Source organism: Castanea sativa, chromosome 11 (assembly GCF_040712315.1).
Source record: "Castanea sativa cultivar Marrone di Chiusa Pesio chromosome 11, ASM4071231v1".
Taxonomy (NCBI): Eukaryota; Viridiplantae; Streptophyta; class Magnoliopsida; order Fagales; family Fagaceae; genus Castanea; species Castanea sativa.
The window spans coordinates 44,400,844-44,420,146 of NC_134023.1; the positions used below are offsets into that span (position 1 = coordinate 44,400,844).

Consider the following 19,303-nt stretch of genomic DNA (forward strand, 5'->3'; position numbering starts at 1 on the left):
TGTACATCGGATAGGGGGAAGGAGGCTGCTTGCTCGTCCACCATTTGGGACGACGAGAAGTTGGCGACGGACCGGGCTCATGGGGTCGTGACCGCAGAAGACCTAAAGGTGTTCTCGGGTTCGACCCCAAATGAGTTGATGAGTCGTCACCTCCATAAGCTCGTCCAGGTAACCTGCTTGTTTTAGGTGACGTATATATATATGCTTTATTTATTTTTATTTTTTTTACATAGGTGTGTTAGGATTAAATTCCTTCGCGTGTCCTTTCTCTCTCTCTCTTTTTTTTTTTTTTTTTCGATAGGTGTTGGGGGAGACTGTTCACCTTTCAACTGAGTATCTGGCTCAGGAAGCCAAGGTCGAGTCCTCGCTTTCTCGGATCAAGGTCCTGGAGATGGAGAATTCAAAGCTGAAGAGGGATCTGATAGCCGCGATGGAGGACGTTCACCACTCCAGGGAAGAGGTCAAGAAGCTGGGTGACGACCTTAAGGTCGAGCAGCAGCTGGTTCTGGAAAAGGATGAGCAGCTCGCAGCCGCGAAGGAAAAGATTAAGGTCATCGCCTCCAGGGCCATCGAGGGCTTCCAGCAGACTGAGGAGTACAACTCTATGCTTTTTAGCTGGTATTTTAAAGGGTTCGAGCTCTGGAGAAGGTATTGCATCAAGCACCCTTCCGGGGCAGACTTGGAGGCGCTGGACATGGAGGAGGTGGACAGGGAGATCTCTGCTGACGAAGCTGCCCAAGCTGCCGCAGCTGACGCTCTTGGAGACCTTCCTGATGTCCCTGTCGTCGAAGCCCTTGCCTTTGACACCCCTATCGAGGACGATGCTATTCCGGATGTTTGACCCCATCACTTGTTCAGGAAAAAAGAAAATTCTTCTCTTTTTTATTTTTTTTTTAATTTTTTTAAAAGGTGCCTGACATGTTTGAGGCTCCCTTTCCAGAACATCTTTAAATTTTTGTTAAGCATATATTTGGCCCAGTGTTTATGGGTTTCTAAATGTAAAAACAATGGTAATTGCCTTTGGTTTCTAGGCTTTTATAATATCGTATTTAATTACACATGTTGTTCTTCTGTGTGTCAATTTCTTCGTATCCGTCAGTAATGTACATCGATCTTGTCGGAACGTTATTATTTAAGCATTTTCCTTTACTTAGGCACTTTTCTTTGTTTTCGCCTTCATCAGTAATGTACATCCGTCCATGCGGAATCTTATTACTTAGGCGCTTTTCTGTTTTTACCTTCCCCAGTAATGTACATCCGTCCATGCGGAATCTTATTACTTAGACATTTTTTTTTGTTTTCGCCTTCGTCAGTAATGTACATCCGTCCATGCGGAATCTTATTACTTAGGCATTTTTTTTTGTTTTTGCCTTCGTTAGTAATGTACATCCGTCTATGCAGAATCTTATTACTTAGGCATTTTTTTTGTTTTTGCCTTCATCAGTAATGTACATCCGTCTATGCGGAATCTTATTACTTAGGCATTTTTTTTTGTTTTTGCTTTCGTCAGTAATGTACATCCGTCTATGCCGTAGTGGGTCTCCGGGATTTTCTACTGACGGTACCTGTATGAACACATTATTTGAACCATTATTTCATTAATTTTGAGGAATGGGTACATTCTTGGGTTACATCTGTTGGTGGTACTTCTTCAAGTGTTCAATGTTCCAGGGTCACGGGAGCTTTTGCCCGTCTAGGGTATCCAAATGATAGTTGCCTTGCCGGGAGTAGTGCACGACTCTGTAAGGTCCCTCCCATGTGGGACTGAGCTTCCCGTGGGCGGAGTTTTTAGTTGCAGTAGTCACCTTGCATAGGACGAGGTCACCAATTTCTAGTCTTCTAAGCTTGACCCTTTTGTTATAGTATTCAGTCATCTTCTGTTGGTACTTCATCGTCATGTTCGAGGCCTTGTCTCTTACCTCGTCTAAGAAATCCAGATTGATTCAAAGTTGGTTGTCATTGTTCTCCTTGCGGAATACTTCTTGCCTGATGCTGGCCATACCCACCTCGACTGGGATTATCGCCTCAGTGCCATAAGTGAGCCTGAAAGGCGTCTCTCCCGTTGGGGTTCGTGCTGTTGTTCTGTAGGCCCACAAGACATTGGACAATTCTTCCGGCCACGCGCCCTTAGCCTCGTCTAGCCAGGCTTTGATGATTCTGAGCAGTGTTCGATTAGTTACTTCCGTTTGCCCGTTTGACTGTGGGTGTCTAGGTGACGAGAACTTGTTCCTGATACCTAGTCCTGAGCAAAAGTCTCTAAATCCCTGGCCGTCGAACTGTCGACCATTATCTGAAATAATCGTTCTTGGAATCCCGAACCTGCAAATTATATTTCTCCACATGAAGCTACGGATTCTCGCTTCTGTGATCGTTGCTATCGCTTCTGCTTCGACCCATTTAGTGAAGTAGTCAATAGCGACGAGCAGGAACCTTACCTGTCCTCTTCCTTGGGGTAATGGGCCGACGATATCAATCCCCCATTGTGCGAATGGCCACGGGGAGGTAATCGTCGTCATCTTTTTTGCTGGCAGCCTCTGGACATTCCCGAACCTTTGGCACTTATCGCACCTCTTGACGAGCTCCGTAGCGTCTGTCTGCATGGTTGGCCAGAAATATCCTGCTCTAACAACTTTGCTTACCAGGGATCTAGGCCCGGCGTGGTCTCCGCAAATCCCTTCGTGGATTTCGTGAAGGAGGTACCTGGCTTCTTCCTCGTCGATACACTTCAAATAAGGCAGGGAGAAGCCTCTTTTGTATAAGGTATCATTCAAAATTGTAAATCTGGCCGCTCTTGCTTTAATCTTCTTGGCTTCCATTGAGTCACGAGAGAGATGCTCGTCTTGAAGGTATGAGACGATCGGTGCCAACCAACCACCTACGCTCTGAATGGAGAATATTGGGACTTTTTCGATGCTGGGGTGTTTCTAAATCTCCATGAGAAGTTCATTGTTCGTTGGTTCTTCTTCAGACGAGGCCATTTTGGCGACCTCATCTGCCGCCATATTCTGGTTTCTCGGGATCCGAACGAAGTCCAACTTATCGAACCCACGGGCTAAATGTTTAATCAGCTTGAGGTACTTCTGCATTCTCTCTTCTTTCGCCTCATACTCTTCCCTAATCTGCCCTATTGCCAGCTTCGAGTCACTCAGAATAAGCAGTTTCTTAATCCCAAGGGCTTTGCCGAGTCTTAGTCCCGTCAGTATCCCTTCGTACTCGGCCTCGTTGTTGGTTGCCGGGAATTTTAATTGGACTCCATATTTAAGTTTTTCTCCATTGGGGGTGTTTATGATGACCCCTACTCCTCCCCTCTTTTGGGCTAACGATCTGTCAGCCTGAATCGTCCATTGTTCCACCTCGTCTTTGCCGTCGTCATCTTCTAGAAGGGTGAACTCGGCGATGAAGTCTACTAGAGCTTGCGCCTTAATGGCCGTTCTGGGATGATATTCGATGTCGAACTGGCTGAGTTCGATTGCCCATTGGACCATTCTCCTAGCTGCTTCAGGTTTGTTCATGGATTTTCTGATAGGTTGGTTCGTCATTACAAGGATAGGGTGTGCTTCGAAGTACGGTCGTAACTTTCGTGAAGCCACTATTAGGGCGAAAACGATCTTCTCAATCCTGGGATACCTGGCTTCTGCTCCCTGGAAGGCCTGACTGACATAGTAAACTGGAAGCTGCTTCTTATCCTCCTTTCGAACTAAGGCCGCACTGACGGCTGTGGCTGATGCTGCCAGGTATAAATAAAGGTTTTCTCCCGCTTTTGAAGGACTCAAGATGGGCGGTCTACCGAGGTAACACTTGAGGTCTTGAAACGCTGCCTCACATTCGTCAGTCCAGGAAAAAGCTTGCTTCAATGTTTTGAAAAAGGGGAGACATTTTTCCGTTGCTTTAGAGATGAACCTATTGAGTGCAGCTATCCTCCCTGTGAGCTTTTGGACTTCCTTGACAGTCTTTGGTGATGCCATGTTCAGTATTGCTTGTACCTTCTCCGGATTTGCTTATATTTCCCTTTGGGACACCATGAACCCCAACAACTTCCCTGAGGCTACCCCAAACACGCACTTACTGGGGTTCAGCTTCATTTGATATTTTCGGAGGGTATCAAACGTCTCCCTCAGATTGTCCAGGTGCGTCAATTCCTCTTTGCTCTTGACGAGCATATCGTCTACATACACCTCGATGTTTCTACCAATTTGCTTGCTGAACATGTTGTTTACCAGTCTTTGGTATGTTGCTCCTGTGTTCTTCAGTTCGAAGGGCATCACCTTGTAGCAGTAGAGCCCTCGACTTGTGATGAAAGCAGTTTTTTCCTGATCTTCCTCAGCCATTTTTATCTGGTTGTATCCTGAAAAAGCATCCATGAATGTTAGTAACTTATGTCCAGCCGTAGAGTCTACTAGTTGATCTATCCTTGGCAGGGGAAAACTGTCCTTCGGGCAGGCCTTGTTCAAGTCTGTAAAGTCCACGCACATTCTCCATTTCCCGTTTGCTTTCTTCACCAGCACGACGTTGGCCAGCCACTCGGGATAATAAACCTCTCGGATGAAGTCTGCCTGCAACAACCTGTTAACTTCATCTGTGATTGCTTGGTTTCTTTCGGGGGCAAAGACCCGTCGTCTCTGTTGGACGGGCTTTTTCTTGGGGTCTGTCCTCAACTCGTGCTGGATTATTTGGCGTGGTATACCGGGCATATCCTCGTGACTCCATGCAAATACGTCCAAGTTTCCCTTAAGGAAGTGGACGAGTTTATTTCTCATTTCGAGGCTTAAGGTCATTCCTATCCTCGTTACCTTTGAAGCTACCCCCTCGACGAGTTTTACTGTTTCCAGGGCTTCCATGTTGTCTTCTTTTTCCCCCTCGATCGTCCATGTGTGGTTTTCCCCTCCAGCCAGCACGGCCTGGTAGCATTCTCTGGCCAAAACTTGGTCTCCTTTTACCTCGCCGACTCCGTCTTCAGTTGGGAATTTTATCTTTAGGCAGTAGATGGACGTGGCTGCTTTCCACTTGTTAAGCGTAGGTCTCCCAATGATCACATTATATGAGGAGGGGCAATCTACCACCAGGAAATCTAGCTGACGGGTCTGCTGCTTCAGGTAGGCGCCTATTGTGACTTTTAGCATTACGATGCCCTTGGGATATACTCTATCTCCGCTGAAGCTGACGAGGGGGGAATCGAATGGGCGCAGCCTATCAGGGTTTAGTTTCAACTGCTAGAAGGCCAGTAAGTACATGATGTCTGCGGAGCTGCCGTTGTCGACGAGGATCCTCTTAGTGTTAAATCCTTTGATTGTGAGTGTTATAACCAAAGGGTCGTTATGGGGTTGCCTTACTCCCCGAGCATCCTCTTCGCTGAAGAATATATCCTGGCTTGTCCGTCTCTGCTTCAACAGGGGTTTCGTATGGACACTGTTTACTTGCCTTTGGCATGCTTTCTTGAGTGACTTGTATGATCCCCCTATGAATGGCCCCCCTGCGATTGTGCTTATCTCCCCGATCACGTCTTGTTGTGGTTGGGACGGGCGAATCTCATTCTTGGACGAGGATTCGCGTTGGTTCTTGTCGACCTCCCTGAACCTGCCGGGTTCCCCCTTTTTCACATACTTCTGAAGCTTTCCTTTTTGTATCAACTCTTCTATCTGCCCTTTCAGGTCTCGACAATCCTCCGTGTAATGGCCGTGATCCTTGTGGAACCATCAGTATTTGTTTTTGTCGCTCATGTTTGGTGACGAATGCAAGGGTCTCGGCCATTGTAGGTAGTGTTGGTCCTGGATCTGTGTCAAAATCTTGTCAACAGGCATAATTAGAGGTGTTAATTTTACCGGTCGTGGAGATTTCTCGTCCCTTCATTTGTCAATGTCACCTCCTCGTCGGTTTGGGCCTTCCCTCTTTTGTCCCCTGCGTTTGTCTTCCTTCCTTCCTTCCTTCCTTCTTCGTCCTTTCCTCGTCTATGATGGCTGCCAGTGCGTTCTTAGCATTCATATACTTTTGGGCTTTCAGTAGCATCTCCGCCATTATCCGGGGCAGATTTTTTGCCAGTGAGACGACGAATTCCCTGGACTTAAGCCCTGCTTTAAATGTTGTCAGCTGGACCTTGTCGTCCGCATCGTCCACCTCTAGGGTCTCTCGAGTGAAGTGTTTTACGTACGACCGCAAGGTCTCCCTTTCTCCTTGCTTAATAATGAGTAGGTGATCCGTTGGCCTCTTGGGACGTTGCCCACCTACAAAATGGCGCAGGAAGGCACTACTTAACTGCTCTAAATTGTCGATGGACGAGGTGGGCAGTCTCGTGAATCACTCTCTTCCAGCTCCTTTCAGCGTAGTAGGGAAGGAACGACACATGATCTAATCAGGGGGCTGTTGAAGGCCCATGGTTGTCTTGAAAGTATTAAGGTGATCTTGGGGATCCTTGAGCCCATCGAAAGGCTCGAGCTGAGGCAACCGAAACTTTGCTGGTACTGGTCGTTCTAAGACTGCGACGGTAAAAGGGGAGTTCGTCGCCCTGACCATTTTATCTAGGCTTCGATCCGTCTTCTCTTTGATGACATTTCTTAATTCATCCATCTCCTTTCTCATTTCTTGGAGGATGTCGGAATGTTGTTCCTCTGGGGTAACAGTTCTCTGTTGGTCACTTCTTCCATGGCTGTCCCCCTCATCCTCTTGGACAGCTCTTGACCGACTCTCCTCCTGCTGTAACCTCCGTCTCATTTCCTGATTCTGTCTGGTGAGTTCTTCGACGGTGGCCGCGAGAGTTCGAACTTGCTGTGCCAAGGCCGCTGAGTCCTGGTTGGATTCCATCTGTAGCTGGTAGGAACCACATTCTTGTTGTATGAGAAAATCGTTCCCACAGACGGCGCCAAACTGATGAAGCAGAATCTCGTCAGTTTCTCTGGGATTCGTCCAGATGGTTCCTGGTAATACTCTGACGAACCTATGGAGGCAAGAACTTATTCGAATGGTCACCGGTATGGTGCCTGCCACAACGCCTCCGATGCCAAAGTCAGTGTGAAAGAAGGTTGCAATCAAAATATCAAGAATAACCTAGTATAAATTGTGATACCGTGCATACCTCGTATTGGTGTTGTGAGGACTTTATATATCTTTGCGGATTATAGCCGTTGGGGTATTAATGTCTCCTCTGGTAACGTCTTTGGCAGAGTAATGGGTTTTAATGCATTCCCACTGGTTCGTCCAGCTGGTCCTGTAACGGTTCGGGACATTATTGGTAGCAGTGAATGGCCTTAATGTTCTCGTCAATGGCGCGGACGATTGGTCGGGTTCGTCTGTATTCAACTTCGTCAGTCCCATCAAGTTTGAACTTAAGTTTGAATTTATGTCACTGTTAATTGTAATTTTGGTCTTATAAATTCAAATTTATGCCATTGTTAATCCTATTTAACAAAAATATTTTTATGGTGACAATATATGTGAACTTACGGGATCAAAATGGTAAAAAATAAAACTCATATATAGGATTAAAATGACAATTGACCAAATTTGAAGAATCTAATTTGTTGGAGTGAGAAAGAGAAAGAGAGAACTTAATTAAGATTGAGGAAAGTTAGGGGTGAAAAAACTTTAGTTTGAAAAGTTTATGACTTAAGTTTCTATTAGTTCAATTAGTAAAGTCTTTTATATTGTCAATAAAAGACTTAAAATCAAATATGGTCACAACAAAATGAAACCATCACGAAAGCCATTGTGAATCTGTGATAAGAGAATATCGCTAGGAAAAGAGAGAAGAGAGCCAAACCATTGATTAGTCTATTCAATAAAAAAAGATAATCACATCAGATAGTACTTGTTGGAAATAATGGAGAGATAATACCTGAATTTTCCTTGAACATTACACAATTTGATTTTACCAAAAAGAGGTGGCGGAGATGAGGCGTGGACCAAGTCACTGTTTTGAGACAAATCGTGTCATCTACGGTATATCCGATGTAGTTAGACAAATAGTTTCTGCACGTTGTCCCCAGGATACAATAGCCTGTCCACCTTTATTGATTATCATTGCGAGCCTACACTGCTTGTAGGATATAAGCTCTCTATAGTACTTTCTTTTCCCAGAAAAATTTTGTAAAAAATAAAATGTTTTTTGTGAGTAATAAGAAGCAAAAGATGGTAAGTGTTTAAGAAAAAAATTGTCTCTGAAAAATTTGCAACTTTGTAATTCAAAAATAAAAGTGTGTGTATCTTAATCCTTATATCTTTCCAAATATATATATATATATAGCCGGACCTATAACTTGTCCTTAGCCAGCCAAAGTTTGTACGTTGAGAGCAAAAAAAAGTATCATAATGCCATGCAATTAATGGCCCATTATTACCATGCCTTTTCAAAAGTTTTCTTCCTAAATATTTGTTATAGAAAATGCTAACAGTCGTTTCCATTTACTCTAAAAAAAAATTGCTAGCTGTTTGATCACTTTCCATTAAACCAAATAGTAAATATTTGTGTATATATAGTAACTTATTATAACATAAAATAATTTAGTAATAGCTGTACATTTAAGTGCTGAAGATTCTTGCATATATAACGTTATTATGTCATATTTAAATAAAAACATTTGAATACAAAACGTTTAGAATGGAAAGTACATTAAAAACTGACAATATATGGTATTAAAATTCACATTAATTTTCAAAGATTTCCTACTTAAAACCATTGACAATAATTATTCAAATTTTGAATTATATATGAATTTTCAAAATTTAGCAATTAACGTATTTGACATTAAGGAATAATTGATTTACTCAATTCACATAAATGAGTATTAAAATAAATATGATATTTTTTATAAAAATATCCAACAATACTTATCAAGAAAAGAAAGAATAATCGCATCCGATAACATATCTTTTTAATTTTGATCATTCACAGCATCCTGTGGTCCAGCCATATATGCAAGTTGACCATAAACCAAGCATAACATTTTCAATCAAAAATGCTTCAACATAAGTAGGCTGTCCCAATTAGCTATGTGATTAGAACTCCATACATTCAGATTCCGTCGCTAAATTTTCATTCATACAATATTTATTGCATGCATACGCGTTTCTAGCCTCCAAGAATGTCCTTCATCATCTGAGGTCAACATAAAAAATTTAGTCAATATTAGTTAGTTTTTTCAAAAACTACCCCAAACCAAAGTACAAATTATTGTAATACTACGGTATTACAATATTTTATAAAATTATTGTTAGCCTCTCTAATGTTATGTTATTATTTTATAATATCATTCGTTCTAATTTTGAAAAAAAAAAAGTCATTAATTATTAGAAAATATATTGTGCTTCCCACATTGTTACGACTCTTATCGTTTTCTTCTTCTCTATAAGTATGAGTTTGGAGGCATGGAGTCCCATACAAATCCCAAACACCCAATCATTCACATCTAATATTGTCCCTTGTCTGTCAAACATTTGTTATAGCCCATCGAAAAGGCCAAAACATGGCACTTCGAGTATTGGTTACACTTCTATTTGTGCCTCTTTTTCTGTCTCCAACCATTCTTGGTTACTCCCAAGCAGATATTAAAAAATGGTGTAGCCAAACCCCAAACCCTGAGCCATGTGAGTATTTTTTAAGCCATAAGCCTAATTACCACAACCCCATCAAGCAAAAGTCCGATTTTTTCACAATTTCAAAGCAGCTTGCACTAGAACGTGCCCTGAAAGCTCAAAGTAACATATTTTCACTAGGGCCCAAGTGCAAAAATGCTCGTGAAAAGGCTGCATGGGCTGATTGCCTTGAGCTTTATGAGTACACCCACCATAGGCTTAACAAAACCATCGACCCTAATGTCAAGTGCAGCCAAACCGATGCTCAAACATGGCTCAGCACGGCTCTAACCAACCTTGAGACGTGTCGGGCTGGGTTTATTGAACTAGGGGTCCCGGAAAATCTCTTGCCCTTGATGTCAAACAATGTTTCTAAGCTAATTAGCAACGCTTTGGCTCTTAACAAAGTTCCATACACTGCACTGAGTTATAAACATGGTTTCCCAACTTGGGTTAAGCCCGGTGACAGGAAACTCTTGCAGTCTTCTTCAACTCCTAAGGCCAATATTGTGGTGGCACAAGATGGTTCAGGAAATTATAAAACGATAAAGGAGGCAATAAGTGCAGCGTCATTACAGTCAGGAAGTGGGAGGTTTGTGATATACGTGAAGGCTGGGACATACAAAGAAAATGTTGAAATAAAGTTGAAAAATATTATGTTGGTGGGAGATGGTATAGGAAAAACCATAGTCACTGGGAGCAAAAGTGTTGGTGGAGGTTCTACAACCTTCCATTCAGCCACTATTGGTAAGTAAATTCAATTGAAATCTAAAAATATATGTTAAATTTTTGTGCTAAGAAATTGCTATTAATTGGCTCCCTATAAAATATTAAATATATATTTATATGTCTAGAGGATAAAATCATGGCTTGGACTAAGAAAAGTTAGGTTTAGATATGAGATAAAAGAGATTAATAAGAAGTGGAAGTTTAGAGGTTTGAAAGGTTTGGACCAAGTAATGCAAGAATACCAAGAAACTTCTAACCAATTCGGAAAAGAAAAATAAAGAGGCACCTCCCTTCGTAAATTGACCTCAATAGAATTTTTGGATATGTAAGTCAGTTAAGTTATTAAGTGCATAATTTAAAAATTTTAGTGAGATTACTCATCGAACTCTGAATATAAAAGGAGTTATATTTCATAATGCACGCCATTCACCAAACCATGGCTTGGTTTTGGTTTTGTTTTTTATTTATTTTTTAATCTCTCCAGGGTTACACATGTAGGTTTAGGTTCAAAGAAAAGAAAAATTATCTCTTGCATCTAATATATGTATTGGATATATATCCTACAACATGGGGTTCTCATGAGCGTGTAAGACTCATATCCAATACATATATCGGATAGATACTTTCTTAATTTTCAAGAGACTTTGGTTATCAATGACATGTTTTGGCTTCTTTTAAAAATAAAAAAAAAAATTAAGTAGGATTACAAAAAGTCATCAAATTTGACAAAATTTTGTAGAAGTTTTTTTGGGTCATCAAATTGGAGTACGTTGATTATCAATTATGTTTTGGCCTTCTTTATCAAATTTAATTAAGTACGATGGCTATAGCATTAAATTTGACAAAATTTTGTGGAAAATTTCTTTTTAGTCAAATTGGGTTCTCTTTTACAATGGAAGTTTTTGGAAGGAATAGGCCGAAATGGACAATGTGGTCCAGAATTTCTAGATTAATACTATAATATTCTCTCTCTTTCTTAATAAAGTGTGTATTTGGCAAAAATTAATTTTGCCAACTTATATTTAGCTAATTTTTGCTACTATTTATGGTTTCTGATGCACTTTTTAGTAGTATTCATGGGTTCTACTGTACTATTTCAGTTAACTTTTTCTTTTATTTATAATACTTTCAGTAAAAAGTTTTCAATTTTAACAAAATAAACAGATACCAAACAGACCCTAAGTTTCCATAAACATGAGATTCATCAATTTATAAAATTATTCTAATACTGCGTGATTTTACGCAACTTCACCTACCCCTTTTGATCAAGAACGGAATCCACCTGCACTTCATTCGCAAGAATTACTTTGATTTAATAATACCATGAAACTGAAATTTGACATTACATTAAGACCCTTTTTTTTTGTGAGGAAAATTACATATAATACTTAAGGCGTAATCAGTGACATAGTTAAGTAGTTAGGTATTATTATAAACATTTTACAAGAACATTAATAGATGAATATTCAATACGGTATAAAAGGTGCTGAGTAATAGTGTATTGATTTTTAAGTGGTTTAACAAATATTTGAAGACACATCTATCTTTGCATGTCAAGTAGAAAATGACAAGATCAAATTACCTACCTTGAGCCTGTCTGTACGCTATGGTACCAAGTACCAAGTACCAAGTACCAACTACCAAACCCTTTGCATCTATAAAAAATGTGGACAAGATTACAAGAACCCATTAAATTTCGTACAAGTCATAGGGGATGGCCCACTAGGAGAAAAATTCACGATCTGATTTGTTTATAACTTTAATGTTTTTATTTTATTTTTGGATAGGTTTTGTTTCCTTAATTAAGTTTCAATCAAAGGTGTCCAACGAGGCTTTGCTTGTGTATATATAATAATGCTATTAATTATGCTAATAATTATTGTCGTATTTTATTACTTGTGGTCATAACTTGCTAATACTCAAGTACCCCAAAATATTATGTCTTACACCTTATACAGTCATAATTTTACTGAAATAGTGAATGTTAATTTAGAATTTGAGTAAAATATTTTTGACATGAAAATTAAGCTTTTGTTATTTTGAATTTTCAGCTGTTGTGGGAGATGGATTCATTGCTCGTGACATCACTATAAGGAACACTGCCGGAGCAGTAAATCAACAAGCCGTGGCCCTTCGTTCAGGATCTGATCTCTCCGTATTTTATAGGTGCAGCTTGGAAGGGTACCAAGACACCCTTTATGTCCACTCCCAAAGGCAATTCTACAGGGAATGTGACATATATGGTACAGTTGATTTTATATTTGGAAATGCCGCAGTTGTGTTGCAAAATTGTAACATTTATGCACGTTACCCTCCTAACAAGACCAACATTCTCACTGCCCAAGGTAGGATTGACCCTAATCAAAACACTGGAATTTCCATTCATAATTGTACAGTTAAGGCTGCTTCAGATTTAAAGGTGTCCCAGAGCTCGGTTACGACATATTTAGGGAGGCCATGGAAGGAGTACTCACGCACGGTTTTTATGAAAACATACTTAGATAGCTTGATTGCTCCAGCTGGATGGATGGAATGGAGTGGAAATTTTGCCCTTAAGACCTTGTATTATGGGGAGTATGCTAACACGGGGCCAGGCGCATCGACTACTAAGAGGGTCGATTGGCCTGGCTACCATGTCATTACTAGTACATCCGTGGCTTCACAATACACCGTCACAAACTTCATCTCTGGTGGTTCATGGTTGCTGGCTACCAACGTACCTTACACAGCTGGCCTTTAATTTTTTCAAGGAAATTGTTACATATATGTCTTCAATTTGTTCAATTGTTTTCAATTGTACATTTGTATTTGAGTTCCTCATGGTAAAAAATTAAGTTGATTGTTGCCAACAAAAAAGAGAGAGAAAGGATTGTGTAAAAGTTGTCATTCTTTGATAAGTTGTAATCAAGGATTCAAAATAAATCAAATTAATTATATTTAATATTCTGCACGGAACTTTTGGCTAACGTTGGTTTGGCATATAAAATGAGGTTTCTACATTCTATTCATATGCTTAGATACATAAACATTTTGAGATACAAATTTCTCAACAAGTTATATAGATAATCAGAGTGCTTGTTGAAAAACATGCATGTTATGGATTTACACATAAGTCAAGGATGTGTTCAGCAAAAAAGTACTATTATAATAATAACAAAGTATTACCGGATTGAATTATAATTTGATGGTGACCCTAATCACTTCAATTTACCCAAACCTAGTGGCCGAGGGATTTTGCCCATAGTGAGGCAATCGACATCATTGACCAATTGATAAAAAGTATGCTTTCATTTTTTAAGATTCAAATCTTTGAAAACAAATTGGTAGGTAATTAAATCTAGAGTAGGATAATGTGAAGTTTTAGACCCCTTAACACAATATGATTAACCTAATTATTAAGCCAAGTTGATTAACAAGTTTGTTAATTAACACAAGGTTAAACCAATATGTGTAAAACAAATATAAAACGAAAAATATAAAGAATACAAAGATCTGATGACCTAAGAAAACCAAATCGGTAAAAAACTTAGGGAAGATTTAACCTAACTATCCTCAAGGTAAAACAGATCTACTATGAAAGAATTGAAGTTTATACAATAGAACTTAGACCACTAACGTCTTATTACTATCTTGAGTAGAAAACTTACTACCATGACTGCGTGACAACTCCGAGTCCACGGACTACTTCTTTCCTTTGATCCACTACAACCACGAGTTCTCCTACTTGTAATCTTGGTCTTTTTGAATGTTCTTTGTGCAGCAACTAAAACGATCACTTAACTTTTGACATCAATCTTGATTTTGATAACCCTAAGTATGTATGAAAGTAAACACTTCTAGATCTCACAAGAGATTCAAACATACAGCATATCAAAAGTTTCTAAAATGTAGCTAGGGTTTTTAATTTTATATGAGAAGTAAAACATTAAACCCTACACGTCAAACGGGCTTGGACTGAGTTGGAAATATTGCAGAAAAAACAATCTGCACAATTCTCGATCGATTGAATCTAATTTTCAATAGAACAAACCTTGCAGAATTTGTCTACTAATTTCTGCAATCACTCGATTCCAACTATACAATAAAACATACTTTGAGCAAGTCTAAATCTAGATTATATGTTTTGATCATGGTTTGCCGACACAATACACATTGAAGTTCTAATATATTAGTCTCTAAGATCTTAAAACCTAACAGATTACATTCAAACCCTGATGAAAACTACTTGTCAAATTTCTAGAGATAGCTACAAATGTTGGTTAACGTCGTAGGACTAGTTCATATTCCTCAAAATATTACATGAAGAACAGTGCTAATACTTTGTTTATGTAGAATCTATGGCCAAATAAAACGATTTGGAGATCTTTGTTTTTTTTTTGATGAGACGACAATCTTCTTCATTGGTTTCTAATTATTTGAGACATAGAAAATCTGTAAGATTGTAAAATGTGTACATTAAATTTGATTAAATGGTCCAGGTCACACAAATTTAATCACACGGGTGAAAAACTTATGCTCATTTACAGAACCCATTCCCTTACGATACGAAAAAACTATTGAAATTCATATATGAGCCCTGTTAAAGTCTGGGCTTGTATTCTAACAAGCCCATTATGTAAATTTATTCACTAAGCTTTGAGTATGCGAGAAAACTTGTATCCTATAATAAATCAGTTTGAGGGGAGGAAAATTTGTTGAAATATTCTTAAGAAAATAATGGTCCAAGCGCGTTTGATATAGAGATAGCTCAGCTTTCATATCTCAATTTTCATCACTCAGTTTTCAAAACTCATAACTCAGTTTTCAATTTTTGAAAACACCTATTTGCTGCTTTCTGTTTCCATCACTCTAACTCAATTTTTTGAGTTTTGAGTGATGAAAACAAGGGTTGAAAATCAAGCCAAACACAAAATTTTTTGTGAGACTCATGTGTTTTGAGAACTCAATTATGAAAACTGAGTGATATGATCCAAAAACCCACTCATCTAAACAGGCTCGGAGTTTCTTAACCAATTTTACAATCTCCTTTTATGTTGCAGAAAAAGCCTCTACAAAAGGATAGAGGGTAACGTTTAAGAGTCCTACAAAACTCCTGGAAAAAGTACACCTTCCAGATAAACGGACCACCAATCGTTGCAATCACAAGTTCTAAAAAAGTTTTGTTGTACACCTCATTTACTTTTCATGCAAAAGAGATTGCCAAGCATAAGTCTTGGTCAAATAATCAAAAAGTGGGATGATTGTTTATCCAAGATGTACTCATGGGCCCCGTGGCATTCTCAATTCTTATCACAAAAGTTCTTATTGTATATATTTATAAATTATGCAATAGAGAGAATGAGTTATATTCTATGAAGTATGAACAATCTCGATTTCTAAAATTCTCCGCTGTCCCAGTGGGCTTTCACTTGGTAGCTTGTTTAACACTCAAGGACAATGCATGCATCTAGTAATTAAAAGCATGAGGTACAAAGGGTTCCAAAAAATGGTGTATAATTAATATAGGCATTGGGCTATCAGGGATGTCATACGTATTTACATTAGCTAGAGACTCAGCTATATATATAAATCATAAAAAAATTAGCAATATATAGGTACATTGAATTAGTGCAGGAAAAATGGTTTTTAAATTTTTTGTTTAACTTGAACTTGGACGGTAATTATAACAAATTAACAATGCTTATATTGTAAAATTAGAGAACATATACTTTTACCAAAAAAGTTAAAAATTGAATCATTGTTTCTCAGTATATTCAAATCCAAATTATATAGCCACCAAGCCTAATCCAAATTCAATCTTTATCTTTAAATCAATATTTAATTCGGTAGATTAGAAACTCAACTGTTTTTAGTTTTTTTTTTTTGAATTAAAAAAATGCTCCCACAAATAAATTAAGGGCATAAAGGGAATGTTTATAAATTAACGGTGTTTGACTTTTCAAACAGGACATAATTTTAGGACATCACAAAATGGAATACAGGCCAAACAATTTGGCATAGAGAGAATAATCCATAAGTAATTATTGGATATAATTTCACCAATTTAGTTGAAAATGGACAAAGCCATATCAAGATTGAATACTACCATATATATATATATAGATAACATGACTTTACATTCTGAAGTTTGATTCCATTAGTAATTCACCCCACAATTAGTTTTTGTTGTTAAGGGACAAATCATCGTGCTAATATGTTTTATTTTTGCCAAATCAACCCCTAAACTACGTCATTTTAGTGATGATCAAGTGAAGAGCTAGCATGCATCAAAACTACGTCGTTTCAGACCTAAACTTGAAACAAAAACCTCGAGCCTAAACGACACAGTTTCAGACCAAATTCTAAAATTTGAAAACAAAGATTAGGAGCAGCTGCACACTTCAGGGGGTTCAAATGAACCCTTGACTTAAGAATATATATATATATATATATATATATATATATATATTGCTTTACAATCTAATTTATTCTTAAAAATATTTTTGCACACCTTGTTTTAAATCTTGCACACCTTGATCACATATTAGTTTATCCCACAATAAGCAAACAACAACTTAGTGTATTATCTGTGTATGAATGAGTATGGTTGTGTGGGTTAATAATTATACAGTACAAGTAGGGTTGAGTTTTGTCATTTAGTTTAAACTACGACAAATATAGAACCACAATTGCATAAAAACAAAAATATTATACACATTTAACAAAATAAAATGGTCATATTGACATTGACAATAAATAATGACAACTAATAATATACTATCATGAGAAGATTTCAAAATATGAAAACTTGTAGAAAGAAATTTTAAAACTCCATGTATTTGTGTGTTTTTTTTTTTTTTTTTCGATAACTCAATATATTCAAGTTCTTTTTTTTTTTATATTAAAGTTTGTTTAATTTAAGTTTTTTAATGACCCCTTAGAAAAAAATTCCTAAAGTTGCCACTAACAAAGACCACGAAGAACTCACACCTCTCTAATTCAAATCCCTCAGCTTAGACTGAACCCAGATAGACCATCAGCTCACCTCATGAACCTAGGCAATGGCGGTGGCCACACCGACAAGGGTAGAGCCAAGGGAACCTTAAAAAACCATTTATATATACTTCTACTTATTACTGTAGTTTTTTTTTTTTGTGCACCTCCTAACATTAGAATAGTAAAACAAACACTATACATAAACTGTACCGTGATATGAAAAATTAAATTTAAAAACACATCTCCCACTTAAGTTAGTCTAAATACACAATAAAATTTTACAATATTTTCACAACACTCATGCTTTTAGTTGGGATGGATCTTAGAATAATTTATTTTATTTTATTTTGACCTATGATATTCTAACATCTCAATTTATTGTAAAAATATTGGCAAATTTTGTTGTGTTACTAAAAGAACTACTCCCACTTTTATCAATTAGCCTGACATCAAAATAATTGGCCATCAACTATCATCTTTTATTTTAAGTTAAAGCTTGTGTACACTTTCACCAACAGTCAAGGCTTTTTTTTTTTTTTTTTTTTTCACTTATCCAATTTCCTTTCCTTTCATTTCAGGTACCACCTACGGAACTCAATTTTTACACATAATAATTCTAATAATAATAATAATAATAATAATAATAATAATGTCATGTATGGTACTAAAGCAGTAAAGCATCTGTTATCTTTTTCACCTCCATCTCTTATTTTTCTCAGAGTTTCAAAATTTGAGTTTTTACCATAAAGCTAAATTTTAAATAATTAGAAGTACAAAGAAAGAAAGTTGAAAATTTATTTTCTCAAATTATTATAAGGAATCAAATTTGATGTCTAAAATTTGTGTACATATATTAACCTCTTACTTTAATTGTTAGTAACTATGAATTGGTTGTTTTACAATTATTTAATTATTTTACAATTGTTTAAATTTTAATACATTTTTATGATAATTACTGTTATTTATAATTTTATTTGTAATATTGATTAATTTTTAAAAAAAATTATTGTCTTTTTTGATCTTGCTCCTCCTAAATTGAAATTCTGACTTCGCTACTGCATACTGATAGTGAACTGCTTCTCTCTTTCTCTCGCTTTTCAGATTTGGCTTGTGCAGTCTTAATTTCTACTTCCCAACATTAAATTGTCGCATCACACCAATATAATAGTAAATCAACACAAATATTCAGGGTCGTATTTGTGTTGATTTTTTCAATGACATTTTGGGATGTGGTTTTTGAGTTTTTCATGTTAGCTGTTAAGATTGAATTCCTATTATTTGGGAAGATGTTATTTGTTTATATAGGTGGTAAATTATTTGAAATTTAGAACTTCCTATGATAGTTTATAGTTATACGCACGGTAGGTATTTCTGAAAATGTTTGTGCCAGTCTATAGTGATAACTGTACAGTCAAAGCAAATAATAATTGATTTGGTTTTATTGCAAAATTAACTTTAACAAAGAAAGAAAATTGAGTTTAATTTTATCTTCATTGCGGAATGATATCTTGGAACCATCCTATCACGTAATTATGTAACTTATTGTTATCTCTAAATGCAATAAGAGATGATTGGGAGGTGGAAAAAATACTCAAATCTCTCAAATGTTATGCAAAATTACGTGATAGCTAGTTTTAGAATTCAAAAGGTTAGGAAGGGGTTATGACTTTGAAGCTCTTGAAAACAGGTTTACAATCACAAACGTTGAACCTCATAAGATGTTGTAGTCAACCATTTAAGTATTGGTGATCTACCCCATCCACGGGTTTGGGCTAAAGCCGCTAACGTGCTTAGAAAGATCAAAACCAAAGCTGTCTCTAGATTCGAATACCAGTCAAAAAGAGTTTTTTTTTTATTTTAATAATCCCAGTCAAAAAGAGTTACTAGCTATATGATATTCATGATGATTCAAATAAGCATAAGCAAGTGTTATCCTTCTCTCTCTTGCTTTTAATGATGGTGTCTCTTTTGGTTCTTTTGGTTACGTCAAGGATTTATCTTTGGGTAAAAATGAATGTCAGCAATTTGTTGCTTTATT

The 19,303-nt window shown here is 37.4% G+C and overlaps 1 protein-coding gene across 1 annotated transcript; it reads left to right on the plus strand.

The window, feature by feature from the left end:
- The first annotated feature begins 9,361 nt into the window (after nt 1–9,361).
- On the plus strand, nt 9,362–13,240 carry LOC142614513 (pectinesterase 2-like). The gene is made up of 2 exons (XM_075787040.1): nt 9,362–10,308; nt 12,342–13,240. The coding sequence occupies exons 1-2, from the start codon at nt 9,453–9,455 to the stop codon at nt 13,028–13,030; spliced, it is 1,545 nt and encodes a 514-aa protein (XP_075643155.1). The 5' UTR covers nt 9,362–9,452; the 3' UTR covers nt 13,031–13,240.
- The last annotated feature ends 6,063 nt before the right edge of the window (nt 13,241–19,303 follow it).